Raw genomic sequence first — 17,112 nt, 5'->3', positions numbered from 1 at the left:
ACTTTTTCCAGAATGTGTGTGTTTTATTAACCCTTTATTACTGTAGGATTAATAATAGATAGGTGTCTGGATCGCCCCCACGTAAGGGCAATGGAGTACTCTGTACCGGGTCCTTCAGTTCCCTTGGCAGGGATGTCACGGTGGCCCGACCCGGACCGTGGCCCTATGAGGGGCGCTCAATAAAAGGGTAGAGTTTGTAGATAACGGTAGTGTTCGTGACGCCACCTGTGGTATTCGGTCAGTCTGACCGATGCTGCTTAGGGGTCTGCTCGGGTGATGGAATGGCAGCTAGATGGTATACCTTCCCACAGGTGAAGTATATCCCCAGGGCTTCCCAGAGTGTAGATGGTCATGGTGGATGGTGCAAGGCGCGGTGAATAACGAGGATACAATGGGTGCAGTCTCTTTACCTTTACTGAAGGCTTCAGCATCCACAGTCCAGAGTGCCGGATGACAGGGTAGCAGGGTCCGGCCGGTCTGATGGCAATTCCAGAGTCCCCTTATCCAGGTGGAAATCAGTAGCCTTCCCCTTGCGCACAGTAACGTAGTAAGTCCCTACTTGCATTAACTACCATAAGGTCCTCACTCTTGTTACTTCTCTCTCTCTGTCCCCCAGATGGATAGGACATCACCCGTATGACGGTGGTGGCCTGAGGCTATTTTATAGGGACCCTAGAGATGCCCCTCCTCCGCTTTGCCACCTTGTCTGCTTAGGTGTTTAGGTCAGACAGCCAACTTGGAATTGACTGCCCTGCCGGTCTCTGAAGTAAAGCGTAGAGTCTATTACTCCCTCGGTGTTCCGGCCACCAGATCTGTGCTCAGAGGGAGGCAGCCTGCTTCTCAGCTGGTCTCCCGCTGTTGTTTCACTCCTGTTGCTATGACTTCTGTGCTCACTCACTACGGCACACTTCCTTTCATGTCCTTTCTTAGCAGGCTGCCGCATGGGTTGCAGGCGCAGCTGTGTCCTTCTTTCCTTCCTCCTCAGACTACAGTCTGGATCTGACCAGGGATCACCCCAGCCAGCTCAACCTGGAGACCTTTCCTCGTCGGTCCCCAGCCAGGAGCTCTGCTCTCCTCTCCTTACTCCTTTCTCTTACTGCCGAACTTCCTAACCAACCCCCAGTTTTACCCAAATGTGAGGAGTGGCCTGATAGAACCTTTTGCTCCCCCTGGCGGCCGGCGTGTGAAGTATGTGTGTGGCTGTGATACCTGGCAGGGTGAACTCCTTTGGTGCCATCAGACGTAACATCGTTCCCCCTGGTGGAAGAACGACATTAATGCAACGACCAGGACTCTGGGGCGCTGCATGTCTTATTGACGCCTCTCCGTTATTAACCTGGCTTAATGTCACCTTACAATAGCAAGGTGGCATTAACCCTTTATTACCCCATATCCCACCGCTACACAGGAGTGGGAAGAGAGTGGCCAAGTGCCAGAATAGGGTGATTTTAAATTTTTGTTTTTTTAAGTATCTACTATATAATTGTCTAACGGGTCACTTCCGTCTTTCTGTCTGTCCTTCTGTCTGTCTTTCTGTCTGTCACGGATATTCATTGGTCGCGGCCTCTGTCTGTCATGGAATCCAAGTCGCTGATTGGTCGTGGCAAAACGCCCACGACCATTGCCACGACCAATCAGCGACGGCCACAGTCCGGCGGCAATATGGCCGCTCCTTCCTCCTCGCAGTCAGTGCCCGCTCCATACTCCCCTCCAGTCATCCAGTCAGCCCTCACACAGGGTTAATGCCAGCGTTACCGGTGCGCGGTGTAGCACACTCCGGTTACGCAGCTATGAACCCTGTGTGACCAACTTTTTACTATAGTCAATCAATCTCTTCAACATATTCATTAATGATCTGGCAGAAGGTTTACACAGTAAAATATCGATATTTGCAGATGATACAAAACTATGTAAAGCAGTTAATACAAGAGAAGATAGTATTCTGCTACAGATGGATCTGGATAAGTTGGAAACTTGGGCTGAAAGGTGGCAGATGAGGTTTAACAATGATAAATGTAAGGTTATACACATGGGAAGAAGGAATCAATATCACCATTACACACTGAATGGGAAACCACTGGGTAAATCTGACAGGGAGAAGGACCTGGGGATCCTAGTTAATGATAAACTTACCTGGAGCAGCCAGTGCCAGACAGCAGCTGCCAAGGCAAACAGGATCATGGAGTGCATTAAAACAGGTCTGGATACACATGATGAGAGCATTATACTGCCTCTGTACAAATCCCTAGTTAGACCGCACATGGAGTACTGTGTCCAGTTTTGGGCACCGGTGCTTAGGAAGGATATAATGGAACTAGAGAGAGTACAAAGGAGGGCAACAAAATTAATAAAGGGGATGGGAGAACTACAATACCCAGATAGATTAGCGAAATTAGGATTATTTAGTCTAGAAAAAAGACGACTGAGGGGCGATCTAATAACCATGTATAAGTATATAAGGGGACAATACAAATATCTCGCTGAGGATCTGTTTATACCAAGGAAGGTGACGGGCACAAGGGGGCATTCTTTGCGTCTGGAGGAGAGAAGGTTTTTCCACCAACATAGAAGAGGATTCTTTACTGTTAGGGCAGTGAGAATCTGGAATTGCTTGCCTGAGGAGGTGGTGATGGCGAACTCAGTCGAGGGGTTCAAGAGAGGCCTGGATGTCTTCCTGGAGCAGAACAATATTGTATCATACAATTAGGTTCTGTAGAAGGACGTAGATCTTGGGATTTATTATGATGGAATATAGGCTGAACTGGATGGACAAATGGCTTTTTTCGGCCTTACTAACTATGTTACTATGTTAATCAATCAATAGTAAAAAATCTAGAGTTACAAATAATTATAATAATAAAAAAAAAAAGTTATTCTCACCATCCGACGTGGCACTGTCCTCGGCAGTGCAAGCGGCAGGTTCTGGTGCTAAGGGCGCTATGCGAGAAGGACCTGCCATGACGTCACGGTCATGTGACCACGACGTCATCACAGGTCCTGCACTCATACCAACCCTGGGACCGGAAGCTGCCGCGTGCACCGCACACAGGCGACAGGACTACAAGGGGCCCTCGAAAGGTGAGTATATGTTTATTTTTTAAGCTGTCACATACGTGGCTGGGCAATATACTACGTGACTGGGCAATATACTACGTGACTGAGCAATATACTACGTGACTGGGCAATATACTACGTGACTGGGCAATATACTACGTGACTGGGCAATATACTACATGGCTGGGCAATATACTATGTGGCTGGGCAATATAGTACATGGCTGGGCAATATACTACGTGACTGGGCAATATACTACGTGACTGGGCAATATACTACATGGCTGGGCAATATACTATGTGGCTGGGCAATATAGTACATGGCTGGGCAATATACTACGTGACTGGGCAATATACTGCGTGACTGGGCAATATACTACGTGGCTGGGCAATATACTACGTGGCTGGGCAATATACTACGTGACTGGGCAATACACTACGTGACTGGGCAATATACTACGTGGCTGGGCAATATACTACGTAGCTGGGCAATATACTACGTGACTGGGCAATATACTACGTGGCTGGGCAATATACTACGTGACTGGGCAATATACTACGTGGCTGGGCAATATACTACGTGACTGGGCAATATACTACGTGACTGGGCAATATACTACGTGACTGGGCAATATACTACGTGACTGGGCAATATACTACGTGGCTGGGCAATATACTACGTGACTGGGCAATATACTACGTGACTGGGCAATATACGTGACTGGGCAATATACTACGTGGCTGGGCAATATACTACGTGGCTGGGCAATATACTACGTGACTGGGCAATATACTACGTGACTGGGCAATATACTGCGTGACTGGGCAATATACTACGTGACTGGGCAATATACTGCGTGGCTGGGCAATATACTCCGTGACTGGGCAATATACTGCGTGGCTGGGCAATATACTGCGTGGCTGGGCAATATACTCCGTGACTGGGCAATATACTACGTGACTGGGCAATATACTGCGTGACTGGGCAATATACTACGTGACTGGGCAATATACTGCGTGGCTGGGCAATATACTACGTGACTGGGCAATATACTACGTGACTGGGCAATATACTGCGTGACTGGGCAATATACTACGTGACTGGGCAATATACTATGTGGCTGGGCAATATACTACGTGGCTGGGCAATATACTACGTGACTGGGCAATATACTGCGTGACTGGGCAATATACTACGTGACTGGGCAATATACTACGTGACTGGGCAATATACTACGTGACTGGGCAATATACTACGTGGCTGGGCAATATACTACGTGGCTGGGCAATATACTACGTGACTGGGCAATATACTACGTGACTGGGCAATATACTGCGTGACTGGGCAATATACTACGTGACTGGGCAATATACTACGTGACTGGGCAATATACTACGTGGCTCTGTGCTGTATACTACGTGGCTGGGCAATATACTGCGTGGGCTGTGCAATATACTACGTGGCTGGGTAATATACTACGTGACTGGGCAATATACTACGTGGCTGGGTAATATACTACGTGGCTGGGCAATATACTACGTGGCTGGGCAATATACTACGTGGCTGGGCAATATACTACGTGACTGGGCAATATACTACGTGGCTCTGTGCTGTATACTACGTGGCTGGGCAATATACTGCGTGGGCTGTGCAATATACTACGTGGCTGGGTAATATACTACGTGACTGGGCAATATACTACGTGGCTGGGTAATATACTACGTGGCTGGGCAATATACTACGTGACTGGGCAATATACTACGTGCCTGGGTAATATACTACGTGACTGGGCAATATACTACGTGGCTGGGCAATATACTACGTGGCTGGGCAATATACTACGTGACTGGGCAATATACTACGTGGCTGGGCAATATACTACGTGGCTGGGCAATATACTACGTGACTGGGCAATATACTATGTGACTGGGCAATATACTGCGTGACTGGGCAATATACTACGTGACTGGGCAATATACTACGTGACTGGGCAATATACTACGTGGCTCTGTGCTGTATACTACGTGGCTGGGCAATATACTGCGTGGGCTGTGCAATATACTACGTGGCTGGGTAATATACTACGTGACTGGGCAATATACTACGTGGCTGGGTAATATACTACGTGGCTGGGCAATATACTACGTGGCTGGGCAATATACTACGTGGCTGGGCAATATACTACGTGACTGGGCAATATACTACGTGGCTCTGTGCTGTATACTACGTGGCTGGGCAATATACTGCGTGGGCTGTGCAATATACTACGTGGCTGGGTAATATACTACGTGGCTGGGCAATATACTGCGTGACTGGGCAATATACTACGTGACTGGGCAATATACTACGTGGCTCTGTGCTGTATACTACGTGGCTGGGCAATATACTGCGTGGGCTGTGCAATATACTACGTGGCTGGGTAATATACTACGTGACTGGGCAATATACTACGTGGCTGGGTAATATACTACGTGGCTGGGCAATATACTACGTGGCTGGGTAATATACTACGTGACTGGGCGATATACTACGTGACTGGGCAATATACTACGTGGCTGGGTAATATACTACGTGGCTGGGCAATATACTACGTGGCTGGGTAATATACTACGTGACTGGGCAATATACTACGTGGCTGGGCAATATACTACGTGGCTGGGCAATATACTACATGGCTGGGCAATATACTACGTGGCTGGGCAATATACTACGTGGCTGGGCAATATACTACGTGGCTGGGCAATATACTACGTGGCTGGGCAATATACTACGTGACTGGGCAATATACTACGTGGACATACATATTCTAGAATGCCCGATGTGTTAGAATTGGGCCACCATCTAGTTCCTTTATAATTTTTTTTACTTGTTCCATTTCAGTGGACGATGTGAAAAAAAGGTGGAGATCTGTGACCGACAGGCTGGTGAAGGCACAGAGGACAGAAAGCGGCAGCTCGCCCTCAAAGAAGAGGGTGCCATTTGCAGAACAGCTGCAGTTTATTTTAACAAGCAGAAATTTGCGGCGGTAAGTTATATATATATATATTTTGTTTCACAACACTCTTTTATTGAGCATGTCTTTTTTATTCCTTGTACAGAACTGAAGGCAATGTAAGGGCCCAAACCCCACCGGTCCATGAAGGCAACAGCCCGGAGCATGGTGTTGGAGAGGAGGTGGAGGACTTTCCAATGTGCTCCTCACGAAATCCACCCTCGCCTAGGCCGTCATCCTCTATGTATGCTGCTGTTATGGCACCCTCCTGTACTGTGGCAAGTTCGTCCTCTGCGGTGGATGCGGCCTTGGTGTCTTCTGCTGTTGCTCCTGCCTCTGGCGCTGCGTCAAGCTCTGCTGTTGGCGGTTCAAGGCCCACTGGGATGGGGGCTGGTTCTGCCCGTCCCGTGCCATTGGTTAGGGCAGCACCCAAGAAAGGCAAAAAAAGGAGACTTCGACTAGTGTCATTGAAGCTATCACTAGTCGAACCCTCAATATCATCAACAATTCATCGACACAAGATGAGCTGGACAAATATGGATAGCCAGCCGCCTAAGGTCCATGCCATGGGACAGGGAGAGCCTCTGTATGACAGCAGTCAATGCTGTCCCATCACCGATACCCCCATCACAAGACATAGTAGTGGCGATCATGAAGGCATTTAATTACCCACGTGAGCCTCCACCACCGCCAGCAGCTTCTTTGCAGCGTTTTTTCCATGCAGCAGCACACAGGCCCGATGCAGCAGAAGCCTACACTTCCAGCCACTGTACAGTAACTCGTCCACGTACTGGGCATCATGTCTCCCAAAATACTAGTATTTCATCACAAGAACTGTTTCCGGGGTGTGGGTATGAGCCGGAGTACGAGCAGTTTTGAGGATTTCTGTCCCAAACCCCCCTCTCCTGTTGACAGGTTGTGATAACCTCCATTGTTGATGGACTCTTTTGGACAATGTTTGTCCTTTTATTTTTGAATAAAAACTAAATTTGTATTTGAAATAATGTGGGGTCATTTTTTATTTAAAGAAAGGATATGTTAATTTACAGTATGTGAACTGTGGGTAATGGGATCAGTAAAAGTGTCAGTCACAAAAGAGTAAGTCGTGGACACAAGGTTTGAATCTTCAAACAAAGTTCTTTTTTATTAATTTCTTTTTTTTTTTGGTTAAATGCTGGAGAACACAAGTAGCTCTCTCTTGTGGCCAAAAACCTGAAAAAAACAAACAAAAAAAAATTTGAATATTTTTAATAACGATAAAAATATGTATGGCAACATAAAAAATACGATTCAGGGGCACTATATCTGTCAACACTGTGGCGCAGTGGCAGCATTATGGGGGCACTGGCAGCATTATGGGGGCAGGCACTGGCAGCATTATGGGGGGCAGGCACTGGCAGCATTGTGGCGCAGTGGCAGCATTATTGGGGCACTGGCAGCATTGTGGCGCAGTGGCAGCATTATGGGGCAGGCACTGGCAGCATTACGGGGGGCAGGCACTGGCAGCATTGTGGCGCAGTGGCAGCATTATGGGGGTACTGGCAGCATTGTGGGGGCAGGCACTGGCAGCATTGTGGCGCAGTGGCAGCATTATGGGGCACTGGCAGCATTGTGGCGCAGTGGCAGCATTATGGGGCACTGGCAGCATTGTGGCGCAGCGGCAGCATTTTGGGGGCACTGGCAGCATTGTGTCGCAGTGGCAGCATTAAGGGGGCACTGGCAGCATTATGGGGGCACTGGCAGCATTGTGGCGCAGTGGCAGCATTATGAGGGCACTGGCAGCATTGTGGCGCAGTGGCAGTATTATGGGGGCACTGGCAGCATTGTGGCGCAGTGGCAGCATTATGAGGGCACTGGCAGCATTGTGGCGCAGTGGCAGTATTATGGGGGCAGGCACTGGCAGCATTAAGGGGCAGGCACTGGCACCATTGTGGCGCAGTGGCAGCATTATGGGGGCACTGGCAGCATTGTGGCGCAGTGGCAGCATTATGAGGGCACTGGCAGCATTGTGGCGCAGTGGCAGTATTATGGGGCAGGCACTGGCAGCATTAAGGGGCAGGCACTGGCACCATTGTGGCGCAGTGGCAGCATTTTGGGGGCACTGGCAGCATTGTGGCGCAGTGGCAGCATTATGGGGGCACTGGCAGCATTGTGGCGCAGTGGCAGCATTTTGGGGGCACTGGCAGCATTGTGGCGCAGTGGCAGCATTATGGGGGCACTGGCAGCATTAACTATGGGGGCAATGTGTCAGGGAGTGTGTGTAAAAGAAAAAAAATTGGCCTTACCGCAAGGTGATGAGCAGCCTTTCCTCTGCAGAGATTGATCTGCGCATGACCGTGTGTTTGTAGCTGAGGTGTGGAGCCAGAATTATCAGAAGCCGATCAAATGCCTGAATCAGAAGACGGCAAAACTGGATAAATTTCTCCGGATAACGGAATAAAAAAAAAAAAAAAAAATTATTTTAAACACACAGATATAATGTAACACAACATTGTATAACAGCAATAAAAATAATAACTGAACACAGATGAGAATATATATTTTCTCCATATATCTTACCTCCTTAAATCTTGGTAAAGGACATGGAAGTGTTCCTTTTCCTCCCGCTCTTGAATAATGGGATGAACCCACATCCGTTTTGGACATCTTCTACTCCTTCTCCTCCGAGATTGCTCCTATGGGAGAATATAGTCTTTATTATTACATGGTACTGTACGACGCATGGAAAATCGGTACTGGCATGGTACCATTGGTACTGGCCCGTCGCAATACGTCGGGCCGACGTACCGACTGACTTTTTTAAATAACTGCACTACGTGGGCAGCGGATTCAGTTTTTCTATGCATCCGCTGCCCATTCTGCAGTCTGGGGAGGAGGTGGTGTATGTTCTGCCACGCATGCGCGGTCGAAAATGGCGGACGCGATGTACAAAAAAAGTTACATGAAAGGTTTTTTTGTGCCAACGATCCGCCAAAACACGACGCATCCGTCGCACGATGGATGCAACGTGTGGCGATCCATCGCAAATACAAGTGTATGGGAAAAAAAACCATCCTGCAAGCACATTTGCAGGATCCGTTTTTTCCCCAAAAACGACAGATTGCGACAGAGCTCTAATGGAAGTGTGAAAGTAGCCTAATCCACAGCATCAGAAACGCTGCATATCCGCAGCCTAATCCGCAAAGTGTGCACATATAATGACATTATCTTACCTGCTCGCTGTGGTGGTGCAGCAAAAGCAGTGCCGCCAGCAACAAAAGATGGTTTTGTGGTGGGGAAAGACGCCAATGGGGCTGAATGTGCGGCATGTTGAATGCAACAAGAAGGCAAAATGGAGAAGAGTGGTTGGAACAGGAAATGACCTTATGAGAGCCTCTTTTTTTTTTTAACCAACTTTATGTGTTTTTAAAAACGCTTAAAAAAAAGCACTGAAAACCGCATCAAAAACGCACCAAAAACGCATGTGGATTTACTGGGAGTGATGTCAGGTTTTCCTCAGGAAAATATCAGGAAAAATCTGCACACATTCCTGAACGTGTGCACATAGCCTTAAGGTAGGAATTACGGTTGGGATTAGGGTTAGGGGTGTGTCTGGGTTAGAGGTGTGGTTAGGGTTACTGTTGGGATTAGGGTTAGGGGTGTGTTTAGATTAGGGTTTCAGTTATAATTGGGGGGTTTCCACTGTTTCGGCACATCAGGGGCTCTCCAAACACGACACGGCGTCCGATCTCAATTCCAGCCAATTCTGCGTTGAAAAAGTAAAACAGTGCTCCTTCCCTTCTGAGCCCTCCCATGCGCCCAAATAGTTGTTTACCCTCCACATATGGGGTGTCAGTGTACTCAGGACAAATTGGACAACAACTTTTGCGGTCCAATTTCTCCTTTTACCCTTGGGAAAATACAAAACTGGGGGCTAAAATTCATTTTTGTGAAAATATAAAAGATTATTTATTTTCACGGCTCTGCGTTATAAACTGTAGTGAAACACTTGTTGGTTCAAAGCTCTCACAACACATCTAGATAAGTTTCTTTGGGCATCTAGTTTCCATAATGGGGTCACTTATGGGGGGTTTCTACTGTTTAGGTAAGTCAGGGGCTCTGCAAACGCAATGTGACACCCACAAACCATTCCATCTAAGTCTGCCTTCCAAACGGCGCTCCTTCCCTTCCGAGCTCTGCCATGTGCCCAAACAGTGGTTTACCCCCACATAAAGGGTATCAGCGTACTCAGGACAAATTGGACAACAACTTTTGGGGTCCAATTTCTACTGGTACCCTTGGGAAAATAAAAATTTGGGGGTTAAAAAATCATTTTTGTGGGAAAAAATTATTTTTATTTTTACAGTTCTGCGTTATAAACTATAGTGTAACTATAGTGTAACACTTGGGGGTTCAAAGTTCTCACAACACATCTAGATAAGTTCCTTGGGGGTCTAGTTTCCAATATGGGGTCATTTATGGGGGCTTTCTACTGTTTAGGTATATTAGGGGCTCTGCAAACGCGACATGGCGTCCTATCTCAATTCCAGTAAATTTTGCATTGAAAAGTCAAATGGCGCTCCTTCCTTTCCGAGCTCTGCCATGCGCCCAAACAGTGGTTTACCCACACATATGGGGTATCGGCATACTCAGGACAAATTGCACAACTTTTGTGGTCCAATTTCTGTTACCCTTGAGAAAATAAAAAAATAGGCGCGAAAAGATCATTTTTGTGAAATTTGGAGGCAACGCCCAATGGATCAGATGACACCCAGTGTCAGAGTTCAGGTTCATCAGGAAGTTCACATGACAAGATTAAAAATCATCAGAGAAATACAAATTGATATTTTACACATTTAGCCTTATTTTTGTTTGTAGAATAACAAAAATTGAAAAGAGAGAAAAAAAAAGAGAGCGTGTTTCTCTTTCTTTTTTTTCTGATCCATTGGGCGTTGCTTCCAAATGCTGACGTGTACTTAAACCCTGTATACCTATGACTCTTGTACAATATTTGTGGTAAGTCCTGATGAAGGGGTCACCTGAACCCCAAAACGTGTAGAATAAACCACGTTGAAACCTCTACAATTTTTGGAATTTTTCTTGCGGCAGTGCGGGGATGATCCTTTTTTTCCTACCTAAGTGTAAGTATTTTGTGTGGCATATCTCTGTGATTTCTGGGCATGAACATTTAAAGTTGGAAAATTGCGAAATTTTCAACATTTTCGCCAAATTTCCATTTTTTTCACAAATAAACGCAAGTAATATCGAGGAAATTTTACCACTAACATGAAGTACAATATGTCACAAGAAAATGTCAGGATCACCGGGATCCGTTGAAGTAACATAGTAACATAGTAACATAGTTAGTAAGGCCGAAAAAAGACATTTGTCCATCCAGTTCAGCCTATATTCCATCATAATAAATCCCCAGATCTACGTCCTTCTACAGAACCTAATTGTATGATACAATATTGTTCTGCTCCAGGAAGACATCCAGGCCTCTCTTGAACCCCTCGACTGAGTTCGCCATCACCACCTCCTCAGGCAAGCAATTCCAGATTCTCACTGCCCTAACAGTAAAGAATCCTCTTCTATGTTGGTGGAAAAACCTTCTCTCCTCCAGACGCAAAGAATGCCCCCTTGTGCCCGTCACCTTCCTTGGTATAAACAGATCCTCAGCTAGATATTTGTATTGTCCCCTTATATACTTATACATGGTTATTAGATCGCCCCTCAGTCGTCTTTTTTCTAGACTAAATAATCCTAATTTCGCTAATCTATCTGGGTATTGTAGTTCTCCCATCCCCTTTATTAATTTTGTTGCCCTCCTTTGTACTCTCTCTAGTTCCATTATATCCTTCCTGAGCACCGGTGACCAAAACTGGACACAGTACTCCATGTGCGGTCTAACTAGGGATTTGTAAAGAGGCAGTATAATGCTCTCATCATGTGTATCCAGACCTCTTTTAATGCACCCCATGATCCTGTTTGCCTTGGCAGCTGCTGCCTGGCACTGGCTGCTCCAGGTAAGTTTATCATTAACTAGGATCCCCAAGTCCTTCTCCCTGTCAGATTTACCCAGTGGTTTCCCGTTCAGTGTGTAATGGTGATATTGATTCCCTCTTCCCATGTGTATAACCTTACATTTATCATTGTTAAACCTCATCTGCCACCTTTCAGCCCAAGTTTCCAACTTATCCAGATCCATCTGTAGCAGAATACTATCTTCTCTTGTATTACCTGCTTTACATAGTTTTGTATCATCTGCAAATATCGATATTTTACTGTGTAAACCTTCTACCAGATCATTAATGAATATGTTGAAGAGAACAGGTCCCAATACTGACCCCTGCGGTACCCCACTGGTCACAGCGACCCAGTTAGAGACTATACCATTTATAACCACCCTCTGCTTTCTATCACTAAGCCAGTTACTAACCCATTTACACACATTTTCCCCCAGACCAAGCATTCTCATTTTGTGTACCAACCTCTTGTGCGGCACGGTATCAAACGCTTTGGAAAAATCGAGATATACCACGTCCAATGACTCACCGTGGTCCAGCCTATAGCTTACCTCTTCATAAAAACTGATTAGATTGGTTTGACAGGAGCGATTTCTCATAAACCCATGCTGATATGGAGTTAAACAGTTATTCTCATTGAGATAATCCAGAATAACATCCCTCAGAAACCCTTCAAATATTTTACCAACAATAGAGGTTAGACTTACTGGCCTATAATTTCCAGGTTCACTTTTAGAGCCCTTTTTGAATATTGGCACCACATTTGCTATGCGCCAGTCCTGCGGAACAGACCCTGTCGCTATAGAGTCACTAAAAATAAGAAATAATGGTTTATCTATTACATTACTTAGTTCTCTTAGTACTCGTGGGTGTATGCCATCCGGACCCGGAGATTTATCTATTTTAATCTTATTTAGCCGATTTCGCACCTCTTCTTGGGTTAGATTGGTGACCCTTAATATAGGGTTTTCATTGTTTCTTGGGATTTCACCTAGCATTTCATTTTCCACCGTGAATACCGTGGAGAAGAAGGTGTTTAATATGTTAGCTTTTTCCTCGTCCTCTACAACCATTCTTTCCTCACTATTTTTTAAGGGGCCTACATTTTCAGTTTTTATTCTTTTACTATTGATATAGTTGAAGAACAGTTTGGGATTAGTTTTACTCTCCTTAGCAATGTGCTTCTCTGTTTCCTTTTTGGCAGCTTTAATTAGTTTTTTAGATAAAGTATTTTTCTCCCTATAGTTTTTTAGAGCTTCAATGGTGCCATCCTGCTTTAGTAGTGCAAATGCTTTCTTTTTACTGTTAATTGCCTGTCTTACTTCTTTGTGTAGCCACATTGGGTTTTTCCTATTTTTAGTCCTTTTATTCCCACAAGGTATAAACCGCTTACACTGCCTATTTAGGATGTTCTTAAACATTTCCCATTTATTATCTGTATTCTTATTTCTGAGGATATTGTCCCAGTCTACCAGATTAAGGGCATCTCTAAGCTGGTCAAACTTTGCCTTCCTAAAGTTCAGTGTTTTTGTGACTCCCTGACAAGTCCCCCTAGTGAAAGACAGGTGAAACTGTAAAATATTGTGGTCGCTATTTCCTAGATGCCCGACCACCTGCAGATTTGTTATTCTGTCAGGTCTATTAGATAGTATTAGGTCTAAAAGTGCTGCTCCTCTGGTTGGATTCTGCACCAATTGTGAAAGATAATTTTTCTTGGTTATTAGCAGAAACCTGTTGCCTTTATGGGTTTCACAGGTTTCTGTTTCCCAGTTAATATCCGGGTAGTTAAAGTCCCCCATAACCAGGACCTCATTATGGGTTGCAGCTTCATCTATCTGCTTTAGAAGTAGACTTTCCATGGTTTCTGTTATATTTGGGGGTTTGTAACAGACCCCAATGAGAATTTTGTTACCATTTTTCCCTCCATGAATTTCGACCCATATGGACTCGACATCCTCATTTCCTTCGCTAATATCCTCCCTTAAAGTGGACTTTAGACAAGACTTTACATAGAGACAAACCCCTCCTCCTCTCCGATTTTTACGATCCTTTCTAAACAGACTGTAACCCTGTAAGTTAACTGCCCAGTCATAGCTTTCATCTAACCATGTCTCGGTTATTCCCACTATGTCAAAGTTACCTGTAGATATTTCTGCTTCTAGTTCTTCCATCTTGTTTGTCAGGCTTCTGGCGTTTGCGAGCATGCAGTTTAGAGGATTTTGTTTTGTTCCAATCTCCTCACTGTGGATTGTTTTAGAAATGTTCTTACCTCCCTTCTGAGTATGTTTTCCTGGGTCGTCTTTGTTCGAGTCTAATGTTTTTCTTCCCGTCCCCTCTTCTTGTAGTTTAACGCCCTCCTGATGAGTGTAGCAAGTCTTCTGGCGAATGTGTGTTTCCCAGGTTTGTTGAGGTGTAGTCCGTCTCTGGCGAGGAGTCCATCGTACAAGTAATTCATACCGTGGTCCAGGAATCCGAATCCTTGTTGTCTGCACCATCGTCTTAGCCAGTTGTTTGCATCAAGGATCCTGTTCCATCTCCTGGTGCCATGCCCGTCTACTGGAAGGATAGAAGAAAAAACTACCTGTGCATCCAGTTCCTTTACTTTCTTCCCCAACTCTTCAAAGTCTTTGCAGATTGTCGGTAGGTCCTTCCTTGCCGTGTCATTGGTGCCAACATGTATCAGAAGAAATGGGTGGACGTCCTTGGAGCTAAAGAGCTTTGGTATCCTATCGGTCACATCCTTGATCATCGCACCTGGAAGGCAGCATACTTCTCTTGCAGTTATGTCCGGTCTGCAGATGGCTGCTTCTGTGCCTCTCAGTAGTGAGTCTCCCACCACCACCACTCTTCGTTGCTTCTTGGCTGTACTTTTTGCTGTCACTTGTTGCTGTGTGCCCTTTTCTTTTTTGCTTGCTGGTATTGCTTCATCCTTAGGTGTGCCATCTTCATCCTCTACAAAGATTTGATATCGGTTCTTCAGTTGTGTGGTTGGTGATTTCTCCATGGTCTTCTTGCTTCTTTTGGTCACATGCTTCCACTCATCTGCTTTTGGAGGTTCTCTGACACTTTTTTCACCTTCTGTGACCAGTAGAGATGCTTCTGTTCTGTCTAGAAAGTCTTCATTCTCTTTGATGAGTTTCAAAGTTGCTATTCTTTCTTCCAGACCCCGCACCTTTTCTTCTAAAAGGGCCACTAGTCTACACTTCTGACAGGTGAAATTGGATTCTTCTTCTGGTCGATCTGTAAACATGTAGCACATGCTGCAGCTCACCATGTAGGTTGTCACATCTGCCATGTTGCTCCTAGATCCTGCTGACTTGCTGTGTGTTTTCCTTCTTGTGTAATCTACTCAGCCAAGCTCTCTTGCAATAATGTCCTACAGGCAAAAATTCGCGCGCCGTAAGGCGCGCGGTTTGGTGATGCTTTCCAATCAGCTGGTCCCGGCTGTACCCAACGATCTTCTAGCTTGGGGAGACTCTTCGCCTATCCCAGAAGGCACCTGGAATATGCAAATTAGCCTCCTCAAGCTTGAATCCCTGGTTTGGTGATGCTTTCCAATCAGCTGGTCCCGGCTGTACCCAACGATCTTCTAGCTTGGGGAGACTCTTCGCCTATCCCAGAAGGCACCTGGAATATGCAAATTAGCCTCCTCAAGCTTGAATCCCTGGTTTGGTGATGCTTTCCAATCAGCTGGTCCCGGCTGTACCCAACGATCTTCTAGCTTGGGGAGACTCTTCGCCTATCCCAGAAGGCACCTGGAATATGCAAATTAGCCTCCTCAAGCTTGAATCCCTGGTTTGGTGATGCTTTCCAATCAGCTGGTCCCGGCTGTACCCAACGATCTTCTAGCTTGGGGAGACTCTTCGCCTATCCCAGAAGGCACCTGGAATATGCAAATTAGCCTCCTCAAGCTTGAATCCCTGGTTTGGTGATGCTTTCCAATCAGCTGGTCCCGGCTGTACCCAACGATCTTCTAGCTTGGGGAGACTCTTCGCCTATCCCAGAAGGCACCTGGAATATGCAAATTAGCCTCCTCAAGCTTGAATCCCTGGTTTGGTGATGCTTTCCAATCAGCTGGTCCCGGCTGTACCCAACGATCTTCTAGCTTGGGGAGACTCTTCGCCTATCCCAGAAGGCACCTGGAATATGCAAATTAGCCTCCTCAAGCTTGAATCCCTGGTTTGGTGATGCTTTCCAATCAGCTGGTCCCGGCTGTACCCAACGATCTTCTAGCTTGGGGAGACTCTTCGCCTATCCCAGAAGGCACCTGGAATATGCAAATTAGCCTCCTCAAGCTTGAATCCCTGGTTTGGTGATGCTTTCCAATCAGCTGGTCCCGGCTGTACCCAACGATCTTCTAGCTTGGGGAGACTCTTCGCCTATCCCAGAAGGCACCTGGAATATGCAAATTAGCCTCCTCAAGCTTGAATCCCTGGTTTGGTGATGCTTTCCAATCAGCTGGTCCCGGCTGTACCCAACGATCTTCTAGCTTGGGGAGACTCTTCGCCTATCCCAGAAGGCACCTGGAATATGCAAATTAGCCTCCTCAAGCTTGAATCCCTGGTTTGGTGATGCTTTCCAATCAGCTGGTCCCGGCTGTACCCAACGATCTTCTAGCTTGGGGAGACTCTTCGCCTATCCCAGAAGGCACCTGGAATATGCAAATTAGCCTCCTCAAGCTTGAATCCCTGGTTTGGTGATGCTTTCCAATCAGCTGGTCCCGGCTGTACCCAACGATCTTCTAGCTTGGGGAGACTCTTCGCCTATCCCAGAAGGCACCTGGAATATGCAAATTAGCCTCCTCAAGCTTGAATCCCTGGTTTGGTGATGCTTTCCAATCAGCTGGTCCCGGCTGTACCCAACGATCTTCTAGCTTGGGGAGACTCTTCGCCTATCCCAGAAGGCACCTGGAATATGCAAATTAGCCTCCTCAAGCTTGAATCCCTGGTTTGGTGATGCTTTCCAATCAGCTGGTCCCGGCTGTACCCAACGATCTTCTAGCTTGGGGAGACTCTTCGCCTATCCCAGAAGGCACCTGGAATATGCAAATTAGCCTCCTCA

At 46.2% G+C, this 17,112-nt stretch overlaps 1 protein-coding gene across 1 annotated transcript in view; it reads left to right on the top strand.

Moving 5' to 3' along the window:
- LOC138671458 (galectin-1-like) overlaps positions 1-7,004 on the top strand; it is a 34,936-nt gene extending 27,932 nt beyond the window's left edge. The window contains exons 2-3 of the mRNA XM_069759638.1: positions 5,935-6,079; positions 6,153-7,004. Of these exons, the coding sequence (XP_069615739.1) occupies positions 5,935-6,079; positions 6,153-6,711 (704 nt within the window). The 3' untranslated portion in view covers positions 6,712-7,004. The remainder of the gene's footprint in view (positions 1-5,934; positions 6,080-6,152) is intronic.
- The last annotated feature ends 10,108 nt before the right edge of the window (positions 7,005-17,112 follow it).

This window comes from Ranitomeya imitator, chromosome 3 (genome assembly GCF_032444005.1).
Source record: "Ranitomeya imitator isolate aRanImi1 chromosome 3, aRanImi1.pri, whole genome shotgun sequence".
NCBI classification, from domain to species: domain Eukaryota; kingdom Metazoa; phylum Chordata; class Amphibia; order Anura; family Dendrobatidae; genus Ranitomeya; species Ranitomeya imitator.
This window is presented reverse-complemented; position numbering and strand designations above follow the sequence as displayed.